Consider the following 15,000-nt stretch of genomic DNA (forward strand, 5'->3'; position numbering starts at 1 on the left):
TGGTGGTTTTGCGAAATGCATTCTGGGACACTTGGACGTTTACACGAGTCACCTCCCGATGCATGCTCGATAAAATGGGCGGGGCAACAAAACACCCGGGCGTTTGAAGTGTACTTGGCTAGTTTCAGACTTTTGAACGGAATGGTACTTTTTGTTTCACATGTCCACAAGAACACAAAACAGACAACACACATCGAGGAATGGCTAGGTAGTGGTCTTCAAACACCTTACAATGTCTGTCACTAACATAAACACACACGGGAAGCACTGAGACGACGATAACACACCACACATTAGCTTACCCTTGCCCGCACATATTTCTATGCCACCATTTTAGGAGTTGAAAGAAGAAGATGAAAAAATATAAGAAGAGAGAGTTGAGTGTGATAAAGGATGAGTAGCAATCTGAAGATGTGGTAAATGTAGGAGTAACTTAGAAGCAATTTAGGCGAGAGATTAGGTCATCCTCTTTGTATCGGCATGTCTTTGGATTCAGAGTCCGTAGAGTGGCTACGGACAGCTTATCGCCATTTAATACACACATACTTATATTTTCATGAATAGAGTATTAAATGGAGAGGATTGCGATGAACAGATCGCATTTCCTCTAACTGGCGTGTGTGTTCTTACCATAGCTTGCTGCAATGGAACGACTTGATCTTTGTTGATTTGTCTGATGCTGCTGGCATGACCTTTTAGGGCATTCTCCAAAGCACCACGGGGCTGAACACACGCACACACACACACACACACACACACACACACACACACACACACACACACACACACACACACACACACACACACACACACACACACACACACACACACAAACACACACACAAATACACACACAAATACAAACACAAAGAAACGTAAACATAACAAAAATAAAATAAAAATACAATGTATACAAGATGTGTGTGCGTGCGTCTGGATCTTTAATAATGGATTCTGAAAACAGAGTGTGTGAATATAGTTCCCTGATTAGTCCATTCTCACCAGTTGATCGGCCTGGGCTTCCAGGTCAGTGGCGAAGGACAAAAGATCCACCAGCGTGACTGCTTTATTCGCCTAGGACCAACAAACACCACAACAAACAAACATACAAACGGGGTCTCATTAAAGCCCTGCTTGTGATACCATTCCGTGACACTCTCTCACACTGACACAAAAACATTCGCAAACAAACACACACAAAAACACGCACACACACAGACACACACACACACACACACACACACACACACACACACACACACACACACACACAAAAACACACACACACACACACGCAGAAAAACCAACACAACCGGACGAGACGTGCACGCGGCTTACCTCCGTGAGGTAGGCTGTGAAGTCGATCTCTCCGACGCCAGAGTTGGCGAAGCTGATGAGCGCGTCGCGCCCCTCCTGCTCCAGCAGGCTGACGTCCTGCAGCTGGACGTGGATGCTCTCGAACACGTTGGCCAGGTCCTTGTTGTACTGCCGGGGGACCATCGCGTCACAGCCAAGGGGAAAGGAAGGGCGAAAAAAAAAACTAGAACGTTCCCCTGCATTGTTGAGCTGTTTAACAACGGACATGATGAACATTGACTCGAATGCACCGTGGTAGGTTTATTTTGGAGGTTTCGTTGGGTGACCATAACTTGTTATTATCGTCTAGAAGTGGTCGAAGGAAGGTCCTGGGTCGACGCTCCCCCGCCACTGACACTGCATCGCTCCATTCAAGGCACGCTACCCAATAGCACCACTCATCCCTCTGGGAGGGGTCCAGCCTGTATCCCCCCCGTCCCCAACAGCTCCTCATTCATGTGCTCCAGATGCTCACCACAGTTCTGTTGAGGAAGGAGTTGATGTTGAACATGGTCTCCAGTTGCAGGGCGTGGTACAGCCCATAGTTCTCGTGGCACTCCCTGGGTGAGGAGGCACACACACTATGGTTACACACACTGGTCACACACACTGTGGTCACACACAATGTAGTTACACACACTTTGGTTAAGCACACTGGTCACGCACATTATGGTTACACACACTGTGGTCACAAACACTATGGTTAAACACACTGGTCGCACACACACTATGGTCAGACACACTATGGTTACACACACTGGTCACATAAACTATGGTTAAACACACTGGTCAAACACACACTATCGTCAGACACACTATGGTTACACACACTGGTCACCCACACTACGGTCACACACGGTCGCACACACTGTGGTCACACATACTGGTCACAAAAATTGTGGTCACACACACTATGGACACACACACTGTGGTCGCCCTTTGTTTGTTTGAAGCGGCTGTTGTTGTGTTGTGGATGTGTGGTTGTGTTGTGGATGTGTGGGTGTGTTGTTGGACCGTACCGGTACATGCCGCCCACGGTCAGGTCAATGTTTGGGTTCTGGAACAGCATGTTAGGCAGGAAGTTCTTCATGCCTGGGTGCATGATGTAAGGGGTGTCTATGATCTAAACCCGCATGCACATGCATGCAAGCACCGATACACATACACACACACAAACAAGTAGACACACGCAGACACACACACACAAACACACACATTAAGACATTAAAGCAGACACACATGCACCACACACACGCTCACGCGTGCACACACACACACACGCACGCACGCACGCACGCACGCACGCACACAAACACACACACACACACACACACACACACACACACACACACACACACACACAAACACAAACCCGCTCACACACATGCAAACACATAAAACAATGCATAGCAAGATAAATTCTGTACAGTTGTAGTATCAGGATCAGGTTAATTGTATTTTTCCAAGTGGGAAATGCAAACAAGAAAAGAGAAGAAGGCGTTTAGAGAAAAGAGGGGGAAGATGTGACAACGGGATTGCATGCGCTACCTGGAACAGCTGTCGGTTTGCCAGAGGTTCACAAATCAGCTTCTCCACGTTGCCCCCGACAACAAACAAGGAAGAGACCACTGCCATAAGTGCCCAAGCAAAGAGGAAGCTGAACCCCACACCACTGATAGAGAGACAGAGAGTGAGAGAATGTGAGAGAGAGAAAGCGAGAGAGAGAGAGAGAGAGAGAGAGAGAGAGAGAGAGAGAGAGAGAGAGAGAGAGAGAAATAAATGATGAGAGAACAATAAGGAGCAGGATAATCATTCAATAATTGCATGAAATTAAACCATCTCTTTGCTTACTGAATTACAGCATCAAGTAGGACAAAACTACTTTAACTTCCAACTCAAAGTCTGTCCATCACAAAGTCTTTACCTCAACAGTGGACCTAGTAAATATTGTCAACATATTAACATGTAATGAAAGGCGTGGTGCCATGGTAACATACGCCATGAGCAGGTTGCCGCCAGTGTTTGAAAGGCAGCCGCGGTTTGTGGGCGTGGCCTGTTTGTCATAGCCACAGCTGCCGCAGAGCAGGCCCAAGAGGTTAAAGCACACGATGAGGACCACCATGCACAGGGCCGCCACGCAGCCAATCCACCTGGAACACACACACACGCACACACGCACACACGCACGCACGCACACACGCACACACGCACGCACGCACGCACGAACACACACACACACACACACACACACACACACACACACACACACACACACACACACACAAAAAAAAACAAGTAGATAATTAGTGGTTTTAGTGTCCAAACTAAACCAGATTGTGACCGCACCATTATAAATAGGAACCACAGTTAAACTCATACTCAGACAAATATAGACACACAGACACACACAGACCTGTAGAAGTCCAGCTGGTCGATCTGGGCGTAGTAGGATTCAATCTGCTGCTGGCCTTGGTTCAGGAAGATGGTGAAGTTGGCCAGAGACGCCTCCACCGGAAACATCTTAGCAAAGTCCACAATCTCGCCTCCAATCCTGTCCAGCATGACTTTGACCCCTCCACAGAGAAACATAAATAAAGTTAGTGTACACAGGCACACAAACATGCACTAATATGCACAAATACATACACACACACTTACACACACACACACACACACACACACACACACACACACACACACACACACACACACACACATACATGCACACATAGCCATTTATTTTACATCGAAACCTTAACCTAAATATAAAGCAACATCCACACACACACACATGACCTACGCTTAAACCTAAATACAAAGCTCCAACATACACACACACAAACAACAACCTATACTGCATACTATGTCACTGATTCATGTTCATTCAGATGTACAAAAGAGCTGCTCTAACAGAAAGTAGTTCTACATGTCTGCAGCTGTGAGGTCTGGGGAGCAGAGGGGTATGTGATTCACAGGGATCACTTACGAGGCAGCTCTGTGATTTCATTCAGTTGTTGAAGGGGAGGAAAATGAAAAGCATGTGAAAGAGAGAAAAGGAGTGAAAAGATTGAACAGGCAGAATCTCTCCGCAGACCGAAGCAGCCTCTGCAGAGAGACTGACGCTAAACCAGTGAGACCATTTAAAGACATCGAAACAAACCAACGCAGAATGACACTCAGGTTGTGTATACCTGCCACAATGTTCTTGGTCTGTTCCTTCACTAGTCTCGGCGTGTCGTTGAAGGAAGAGTAGCCCTGCAGGGGGAACACCAGCAAGAGGTCGGGGTGGTCTGGTTAGTTCCTGGGGTGTGGGGGTTCTGTGTGGGGGAGGAGGAGGACAGAGACGGAGAGCTGTGGACACCCACCTTCTGGATGATGTTGCTGAGGTCCGTTTTTAGGAGCGCGTCGACGTTCATCAATTGCCGACTTACGTCCGGAAGCTGACAACATGAAAGAAGAAGTAATATAAATACCATGAAAATAAAAAATCCCCTAATTGTCATTGTAAATTTTTTCTATAGTGGAATGAATGTATACTGTGTAATATGTTAGTTATTCCAGCCTGTACTCATGCGCTCTTTCAATTTGTGCATGTGTTTGTTATCCGTGTTACTGTACATAAACTTTCTATCTTTGTAAAGAAATACACAGAAAAAAAAAAATATATACAAATATATTATCGTAATCATATACTTTTTTTATTTATTCATTCAGGTGCCAGTGAGGGTTCAGCATCCTGCTCTAGAATACCCACACGGATCCAGAGCGAGCCCAGAACCTATTGCTGGGGCAGACCCAGTGTAATATGTTGGGTGGCGTTACCGTGGAGAAGTCGGCACTGGAGCCCAGCTGGCCGAGGGTGGAGCGGATGGTGTTGCATGTGTGGGACACGGCTCCGTTGGTGCAGGCCGGGTCGGAGAGCGTGTTGGACAGGGAGGCGCGCTCGTTGGACAGGCTGAGCTGCAGCCGCACCGTGCCCTCCTGCAGGGTGTCCAGGGAGCTGCCGATGCTCTCAAGGGCCTCCTTGGTCTCCCGCATGGCTGGGGAGGGGAGGAGAGGGGGAGGAGAGGGGGGAGAGGGGAGGAGAGAGGAGGAGGATAGAGGGGAGAGGGGAGAGGAGGAGAGGGGGAGGAGAGGAGAGGGGGGAGAGGAGGAGAGGGGGAGGAGAGGAGAGGGGGAGGAGAGGGGGAGGAGAGAGGGGAGAGGGGAGGAGAGAGGGGGAGGAGAGGAGAGGGGGAGGACGAGAGGGGGAGGAGAGGGGGAGAGGAGGAGAGGGGGAGGAGAGAGGGGGAGGAGAGGAGAGGGGGAGGAGAGGGGGAGGAGAGAGGGGAGAGGGGAGGAGAGAGGGGGAGGAGAGAGGGGGAGGAGAGGAGAGGGGGAGGAGAGGGGGAGGACGAGAGGGGGAGGAGAGGGGGAGAGGAGGAGAGGGGGAGGAGGTGAGGGGAGAGGAGGAGAGGGGGAGGAGAGAGGGGAGAGGAGGAGAGGGGAGGAGAGAGGGGAGAGGGGGAGGAGCGAGGGGAGACGAGGAGAGGGGAGGGGAGAGGAGGAGAGGGGGGAGAGGGGGGAGGAGAGAGGGGAGAGGAGGAGAGTGGGAGGAGAGGAGGAGGAGAGAGGGGAGAGGAGGAGAGGAGGGGAGGAGGAGAGAGGGGAGAGGAGGAGAGGGGAGGGGAGAGGAGGAGAGGGGAGGGGAGAGGAGGAGAGGGGAGGAGAGAGGGGAGAGGGGAGGAGAGAGGGGGAGGAGAGAGGAGGAGAGGGGGAGGAGAGAGGGGGAGGAGAGGAGAGGGGGAGGAGGTGAGGGGAGAGGAGGAGAGAGGGGGAGGAGAGGGGGAGGAGAGGGGGAGGAGGAGAGGGGGAGGAGGTGAGGGGAGAGGAGGAGAGGGGGAGGAGAGAGGGGAGAGGAGAGAGGGGAGGAGAGAGGGGAGGAGAGGAGGGGGAGGAGAGAGGGGAGGAGAGAAGGGAGAGGAGGAGAGGGGAGAGGAGGAGAGGGGAGAGGAGGAGAGGGGGAGGAGAGGAGAGGGGGAGGAGAGGGGGAGGAGAGAGGGGAGAGGGGAGGAGAGAGGGGGAGGAGAGAGGGGGAGGAGAGGAGAGGGGGAGGAGAGGGGGAGGACGAGAGGGGGAGGAGAGGGGGAGAGGAGGAGAGGGGGAGGAGAGAGGGGGAGGAGAGGAGAGGGGGAGGAGAGGGGGAGGAGAGAGGGGAGAGGGGAGGAGAGAGGGGGAGGAGAGAGGGGGAGGAGAGGAGAGGGGGAGGAGAGGGGGAGGACGAGAGGGGGAGGAGAGGGGGAGAGGAGGAGAGGGGGAGGAGGTGAGGGGAGAGGAGGAGAGGGGGAGGAGAGAGGGGAGAGGAGGAGAGGGGAGGAGAGAGGGGAGAGGGGGAGGAGCGAGGGGAGACGAGGAGAGGGGAGGGGAGAGGAGGAGAGGGGGAGGAGAGGGGGGAGAGGGGGGAGGAGAGAGGGGAGAGGAGGAGAGTGGGAGGAGAGGAGGAGGAGAGAGGGGAGAGGAGGAGAGGAGGAGGAGAGAGGGGAGAGGAGGAGAGGGGAGGGGAGAGGAGGAGAGGGGAGGGGAGAGGAGGAGAGGGGAGGAGAGAGGGGAGAGGGGAGGAGAGAGGGGGAGGAGAGAGGAGGAGAGGGGGAGGAGAGAGGGGGAGGAGAGGAGAGGGGGAGGAGGTGAGGGGAGAGGAGGAGAGAGGGGGAGGAGAGGGGGAGGAGGAGAGGGGGAGGAGGTGAGGGGAGAGGAGGAGAGGGGGAGGAGAGAGGGGAGAGGAGAGAGGGGAGGAGAGAGGGGAGGAGAGGAGGGGGAGGAGAGGGGGGAGGAGAGAAGGGAGAGGAGGAGAGGGGAGAGGAGGAGAGGGGGAGGAGAGAGGGGGGAGGGGAGCAGGGGAGAGGCGTGAGGCGGGGGGGAAGAGGTGGAGGGGAGAGGGGAGAAAGGAGAGAGCAAAGGGGAGAAGCGCAGCGGAAGGAGGGGATATGAGGAGAGGGGGGAGGGGGGAGAGGAGGAGGAAGAGGGCATAGGGGGAGGTGGGTGATAAGGAGGAGAATGAGGAAGAGGGGTCAGGAGTACAAATCTTCATTCAAATAAAAATACCCAAACGAAATACAGTAATACAGTTATCAAGTTTTTCAGTGACCACCACATCAGAGGAGTCCACAAGGAGATCTGAAGACAACAGGGGGTAGACAGATGGTCACTGGCACTGACAACAAAGGGATCAGGTCAAACAGTCAAAACAACAATACTCAACCACAACAAGAACACTGTATCAACTGCTGTTACCTTTAATAGCATTCTCAACTTTTGCTTTAGAGAGCAGAGCGTAGAGGAACAAAAGACAAATCATGTTATTAGACATTGAACGAGGAAAGGGAGGGATTTGGAAAGGAAGACAGGGAAAGCTCAATGCTCGAGCGGCGTAAGAAAGATCCAAACTTCAGACTAAAATCATTGAAATGTGCATATTTTCTAAGGCCATGGCTTTATGCCCACTACAGCCATTGAACATTGGGAGAGAATCATTGCTAGTCATAAAAAATGTCTTCTTTCCCGCAGTATACCTCCTGCCATGCGTAGGGCCGTGTCCAGGGACGGCATCACCTCCCTCTCCAGCTGGCTGTGGATCCTCCCTCCCAGCACGGGACCGATGTCTGCCAAGCAGCAAGGGGATCAGACCGTTACACAGTGAGGAGGAGCAGATGGAGGCCCAGTCCCATTACTACCCCTTACCCCTTCCCCTTACCCCTCACCCTTGTTTTGAAGGGGTAAGGGGAAGGGGTAAGGGGTAGAAATGGGATTGGGCCTTAGGCCCAATCCCATTTCTACCCCTTACCCCTTCCCCTTACGCCTTCCCCTTACCCCTTCCCCTTACCTCTTCAAAACACGGGGGAGGGGTAAGGGGGAGGGGTAAGGGGAAGGGGTAAGGGGTAGAAATGGGATTGGGCCGGAGAGAGGGTGTACATAGAGAAAGATGAATGGAAGGGTTGTAACTCACTGTCCAGGTCTGACAGCACCTTGTTCTTCGCCGTTGTGTATTGTGCGGTAAGGTAGTCAATTTGCTGTAACATGAAAAGACAAAACACATAAGGAATTATGATAGCGAGTAAGTAAGTGAGTAAATGAGTATTTGTATGTGTGTGAAAGACTGTGAGAGAGAGAGATAGCATGCGTGTGTATGCGTGTGTGTTTGTGTGTATGCGTGTGTGTGTGTGTGTGTGTGTGTGTGTGTGTGTGTGTGTGTGTGTGTGTGTGTGTGTGTGTGTGTGTGTGTGTGTGCGTACCGCAGGTGTGTTGTTGGCGAATGTCTTAAGGTCTCTCATGTTGGTGTTGACTAGGCGACGAGTGCTCTTGATCTGGTTGCTGATGTTGTGGTTCGCAGCGTACGCAAACAGCACTCCCAGACTGAGACACACACACACACACACACACACACACACACACACACACACACACACACACACACACACACACACACACACACACACACACACACACACACACACAGAAGATGGAGAATTTCAGTTGGCCAGGGGAGGTCAGAGAGTTTGAGAATTAACTCTCAGATACAACTGACAGATGCAGTTGATCTGGCAGGTGCTAAAATTAGAAAAACATAAATCCATCCATCAGTGCAACACAATCATGAGAATGTAGGATTAGTTTAACATGGGGAAAAAAGCAGAGTGGCCAGCAGAGGGCAGTATGTCTCCAATTGATAAAGTTCCCTTCCCTTTGGCTTTGGTTTGGCAACTATTATCATATTTTGGAGGTCATACTCCGCTATATGTCTCCCTCCTCATCATTCAACCATCTCCCTTTCCATGTCCCTCTCTCTTTGTATCTGTCTCCATTGTATCATTCTTTTCACCCATCTCTCGCTTTCACAGACAAAATGAGAGAGAGGGTTCTGGTACAAAAACATGCTTTCTGTATTGTCTGTAAGTGTGTGTTCGTTTGTGCGTGTTTGTGTGGTATGCATGAGTATGTGTGTGTATGTGTGTTAGTGCCTGAGTGGGGCGCATATGTGTGTGTGTGTGTGTGTGTGTGTGTGTGTTTGTGTGTATGTGTGTATGTGTGGTGTGTATGTGTGTGTGTGTGTGTGTGTGTGTGTGTGTGTGTGTGTGTGTGTGTGTGTGTGTGTGTGCTTGTGTGTGCATGTGTGTAGGGCATTTGATTGAGACAGAGAACCCTCTCACTGCCAGCCAAGCCATATCGGTAACACCTAACTGCTCCCAACTGGTCAGTGCCCTGACACAACAATCATCTCTCTCCCTGTGTGTGTGTGTGTGTGTGTGTGTGTGTGTGTGTGTGTGTGTGTGTGTGTGTGTGTGTGTGTGTGTGTGTGTGTGTGTGTGTGTGTGTGTGTGTGTGTGTGTGTGTGTGTGTGTGTGTGTGTGTACTGCTTTTGGAAGTATATTGTTTCATCTTTTGTAGTTTCTCTTCACACACGCCCCTCTTGTACACACTACAATCACAGTGGCCATCAATGATGTCCGTGATGGCTGACCAATGATCATGCATTCTCACCATTATAGAGCAGTAGTTCTCCACTCCGAAAGACGGTTAAAAACATTGAGTGAATACCACAACATGCTACATTAGGACTACTCAATGAAAAAGTAAGCCACTGAAACATGAATAAACATTGAAACTGTGGTCAATTCATGGGCTTCCTACTAAAGATTAATGTCTGGCATATGCTCTGTGACCCACTCCAAATGCCCTCGTGACCTACTTATGTCGTTTGGAGAATCCCTGTGATAGAGCTCACTGCAGCTACTGCAGCCACTCAAAGCATTCCAGTGCAGCTCCCTGATCACGATCCACTCACTCACACACACACACACACACACACACACACACACACACACACACACACACACACACACACACACACACACACACACACACACACACACACACACACACACACACACACACACACACACACAAACACACACACACACACACACCACCAGACCCCACAGTGGGGTCAATCACAACCAGTTTGACCGGAGCCGTTTGGGGTTTATTTGCCTTGCTCAATGACACCAATGACAAGGACTCACAGGAAATCGCAACCCTTAAAGTTCAGTACAGAAAGCTGCTGGAGCTGCAAATGATGAAGGATGATGGAGATCCAACAATCGATTTGATTGATGATAAAAAAACGAAATACTGATATACTTTATTGTCCCCAGAGGCTTAAAACTAAAATGGACAATTGCCCCCTCTGGGGACAATCAGGACGACAATGAAGATGATGTTGTGATAAGGGTTGATATTGTTATTCTCAACGTCACTTCTAAGTCACTCTGGATCACAGCTAGGGCTGCTTGATTATGGAAAAATCATATCCACGATTATTTTGGTCAATATTGAAATCCTGATTATTCAAACGATTATTTTTGATTTTGAAAACATGATGTATTTATTCAGCATGTCTCTCCCAAAAAACACTTTGTAACTGAGGACTTTGAAATTTCGCCTTAAAAAAATAAATGGTGCACAAAATGTTCAAAAAGGTAATGTCTAAAATCTAAAATAATGTTCAGATATGTATCCAGCTGTTTTGCCCTTTCCATAAAACATCAAAAATTAATTAATAATGATAATAATTGTAAAACTCGATTATATTAGTTTTGTGATCGTTTGGCGCTAATATCGAAATCGCGATCAAAATAAGATGAAACGCCCAGCCCTAATCACGGCTTCTCCCAAGTGACTAAATGTATCCGGTGATGGTGACGGTGATGATGACGGTGGTGATGACGAGGTGCAAGACTCACATGATGAAGATGGAGGTGACGATGAGCGAGGCGGTGAAGAAGCCTCTCTGGCAGTCGGCGTTCTTCCTCTGCCTCTGGTGCATCTCCCCCCCGCAGTTGTCGCAGCAGCGACACACGCAGAAGCAGGTGCCCACGATGGGCACCAGCACCAGGAACAGCAGGCCCAGGGAACCGCACACCAGGAAGCCCGCCTCGTAGTACACGCCCTGGGGGAGCAATGGGGAGGACGAGGGGGGGGGGCGGATTGAGGATGGAGGAGGCCGTGTTGTTATGGAGGAACGGGTCGGATGTTGATGTGCACTAGACACACTTCTCTTCGCTTCCCGATCGGAGGATTCTGATCACTCACAGCCGTCACCTGCATCGCACCTCAACTGCATCCTCGTGTTGCTCCTCATCAAATACACTTTCATTATAATTAAAACACACACAGCCAATAACTTACATACACATAGACAAAAAAAAACTTGAGCACACACACACTATAATGTATAACTAATGTACATACATACACATATCAGAACACGCACAGAAGCACACACACAACCACAGACAATAATTGATACACACATGTAAACGTACAAACACATACAAACATGCACACACACACTGTTTTTTGATCCACCCACCTGAAGCAATAGGACTATATTTTCCGGCTGCAGCACACAGGATATGCCCGAACACGCACACGCACACGCACACGCACACGCACACGCACACGCACACGCACACACACACACACACACACACACACACACACACACACACACACACACACACACAAAGCACGGAGAAAACAGACAGAAAAAAACTAGGTCAGTGTGGGTCAGAGATTAAGAGTTCTCCCAAATCTAATGTTCACAGACTACAGTAGGTCTAAAGGCCGGTATTATGGGCTATATTAATCCCTTAAATACAAAACTCTTGCACATGCCCAGGGAGGGGAGGGAAACGCTGTCACCAGGAAACCAATGGACCAGGAAAATAATGATACATAATAATCACATTCTCCTTCTTGGTTTGACATAGATCTCCACCTTCATCAAACAGCATGGTTTTAAACATGCATCATATTGTCTTCAAGAGCAAGCCAGCTCCACGGTTATCACAGGACACCAACCTTTCTCCACTCCTCCAGCTTCATCCTTCCCTTGTTCTCCTGGATGACTCTGACAATCAGATCTGGGAGAGGGGACACACAGCTGGTAGTTACCATAGAAATATTATATTTTTTACTAATGTAGTCCAAATGGTATTGTCATAATCATCATTTAAATAAATCAATAAATACATACATAAATAAGTACAGAAATACATAAATAAGTAAATGCATCTACACATAACATACATACTATAAAACAAATAATTTCTACCTAACAATATATATACTTTACCGATCACACCTGTGACTGTGATTCTGCTAATATTCCAAAGATAAACAACACATTCGTGATGCTCTCTTTTTATTTGTTTAGCTATCTGTCTGTGGCACCATTAGATTCTGAATATGCAAAAGCCATCGATCTATATCAACAAATGCCAGAGGTAGGCAAACAGCGACGCCCACACGGGAGTCAATGTAAACTTCCTGTGGCAGGCCTTCATAAGGCCATGAGAGCATCCTGGGGGGTGTTGACACAGATCAGCCACCATGAGATTACACTGTCCGGGCTCATCTGTAACTACCACCTCCGCAGGTGTTTCTTACACAAGAGCAACGTTCCACGTGTATGTAGTACATATCACACAGGCGCACGTGTCTCTGTATGTGTGTGAGTCTGTGTGTGTTAGTTCATGTTGGAACCGATTTGGGCTTTAATTACACGCTTAAGAGCATGGAGCGAGATGTCAAACACCTACGTGTTTGTTGTAGATTGCAAGTCGTTTCGGATAAAAGCATGTCCTGAATGTCAATTTTTATGTATTCTATTCATTGAATCACTTAGCAGATTCTTGAACCAAAGCGTCTTCGAGTTAATTTGAAGGAGCAGGGAGGGGCTGAGCGTCTGACTCAAGGATAACTCATGGATGACAACTTTGGTTTCTTGTACACATTATTATATTTGCCCTAACCCTATTTTTTTACAAGGGGCTTCTGTCAGGGGCTTCTGTCAGACAGATCTACTGGACAATTACTACTTGAGGACCACCCTCAACATGATGGATCTATACGGATACAGTATATATATAAGCATTGTTTTAGACGCACACAGCAGGGCATACAAATCTACCACCTGTTGATGAACATCTTCTTAGTTTAGCATTAGCCACCCAGAGCTAAGCTGGCTAAGACAAGCTCAGTGACAGAGTAGCCTGCTTCGACCAGGGTAAGGGAGAGGGGGGAATACCGGCTTCCCACCAGAGAGCTAAGAACAGACGTCTAGTAGTAGTAGTAATTGTTTGACAATAGAAGTATTCTTGTTGTTAATAGCTGTGCCATTATCAGAATTATTTGTTTTCAAATTTTTCAATCCAGAAAAATAGTGGGGCTTTTTTCAAATCCCACAACACATAAAACTTCACACACACTATTTGGTGTTTTCACTCTGTAAACGTGGTTTCACACACATGAGAAACACAACCTATCCAATAAGATCTTAAAGGGCACTTTTCCAAGTGCCAAGGTCTCCGTATGCTGTGATCCGTATCATGCCAGAGCCCCCCTCCCTACCTTCTTACTTGCTAAATATAGATTAGCCCAATCCTCTGCTTGTGGCCTGCTCCTAGGGATTAGCAACATTATCATGTTGACAGCCTTAAAGAACCTGATGTGAACCTCCTGTCCACACGTATAGCGCATATGTCAAGGAAATGGCCGACCATAGAGTGAAGATGTTAGGAGTGCAGGGTCCAATGTTCCCGGATCCAAGGTCCCTGACTCAGTAGTGTGTCGATTCAGAGGAGGAAATGGTGGAGTTTGCAGGGATTAAGATCCTTATTAACACAAAATCCGTCGATGAGTCATTACTTGGCCTGTTTAGGTTACTGCGCTTCTCAAGGCCAGTAAAGACAACTAGTACACTGACCTGATTCATGCAATGGACCCCCTTAGAATCTTAAACTCTTCAATCATCACTGAATAAATGATTCAGTGCTTAAAGTGATTAAAAAAGGTTAAATAATCAATTAGTCAGTCGACAGAAAATGAATAAAGTGACAGAAACTGAATGAAGAATAGAAAGTAAGCTTCTTCTTTAAAATTCTGTGCTCGTTAAAACATTAGTTTTCAGAAATGTGTATACAAGGAGTTAGTGGAGATGTTCAGTCTATATAAAAATATTATACATTTTTATATAGACTGAACATCTCCACTAACTCCTTGTATACACATTTCTGAAAACTAGTGTTTTAACGAGCACAGAATTTTAAAGAAGAAGCTTACTTTCTATTCTATATAAAAATGTTATACATTTTTATACACACAACGACTAATATTATAAATCACTATGATAATAATAAGCAATGTGGTTGTGATCTCTGATTTGTGTGTTTAATTATTGTCAGTCGCTTTAGATAAAAGCATCTGCTAAATGCCCTACATGTAAATGTAATGGAACAGAGGGGATTTACTTGCATTTTACATATGGCTGTATCAGAAATAAGTCTAAGGACCATATTTTTTTTAAGGCTATTTAAATCATGTTTACACACCTGACTAGTTATTTAAATACATGTTACGCCAGTATATACATTACATAGGACATTATTCAAGATAGATTGGTCTGGATTTGGGTAGTTATGACTGAAGGGCTACCAATGTTACTATGTACTATGGTGTCATTCCCCTGCTTGCCTTGTGCATATTAAACAATGGCAATTTCGGGAGTCTGATCGTCCTTTAAGACACTTTCTTCCTGATAAACAGCAA

At 48.0% G+C, this 15,000-nt stretch overlaps 1 protein-coding gene across 8 annotated transcripts in view; it reads right to left on the reverse strand.

Annotated features, from left to right (window-relative positions):
- prom1b (prominin 1 b) overlaps positions 1-15,000 on the reverse strand; it is a 24,974-nt gene that overhangs the window by 6,589 nt on the left and 3,385 nt on the right. For 4 of the 8 annotated variants that reach the window (XM_030352648.1, XM_030352644.1, XM_030352640.1 and 1 more), the window contains exons 2-21: positions 12,253-12,314; positions 11,762-11,788; positions 11,133-11,338; positions 8,625-8,745; positions 8,339-8,402; positions 7,905-7,994; positions 7,627-7,650; positions 5,179-5,396; positions 4,722-4,796; positions 4,548-4,611; positions 4,343-4,351; positions 3,770-3,929; positions 3,354-3,506; positions 2,905-3,028; positions 2,376-2,479; positions 1,832-1,916; positions 1,339-1,485; positions 1,003-1,074; positions 631-723; positions 303-320 (exon numbers count right to left, since the gene is read on the reverse strand). In XM_030352648.1, the coding sequence (XP_030208508.1) occupies positions 303-320; positions 631-723; positions 1,003-1,074; positions 1,339-1,485; positions 1,832-1,916; positions 2,376-2,479; positions 2,905-3,028; positions 3,354-3,506; positions 3,770-3,929; positions 4,343-4,351; positions 4,548-4,611; positions 4,722-4,796; positions 5,179-5,396; positions 7,627-7,650; positions 7,905-7,994; positions 8,339-8,402; positions 8,625-8,745; positions 11,133-11,338; positions 11,762-11,788; positions 12,253-12,314 (1,916 nt within the window). The remainder of the gene's footprint in view (positions 1-302; positions 321-630; positions 724-1,002; positions 1,075-1,338; positions 1,486-1,831; positions 1,917-2,375; positions 2,480-2,904; positions 3,029-3,353; positions 3,507-3,769; positions 3,930-4,342; positions 4,352-4,547; positions 4,612-4,721; positions 4,797-5,178; positions 5,397-7,626; positions 7,651-7,904; positions 7,995-8,338; positions 8,403-8,624; positions 8,746-11,132; positions 11,339-11,761; positions 11,789-12,252; positions 12,315-15,000) is intronic. The other 4 variants (XM_030352646.1, XM_030352642.1, XM_030352641.1 and 1 more) reach the window with 3 other exon arrangements.

The sequence above is a fragment of the Gadus morhua genome, chromosome 3 (genome assembly GCF_902167405.1).
Source record: "Gadus morhua chromosome 3, gadMor3.0, whole genome shotgun sequence".
Lineage (NCBI taxonomy): Eukaryota > Metazoa > Chordata > Actinopteri > Gadiformes > Gadidae > Gadus > Gadus morhua.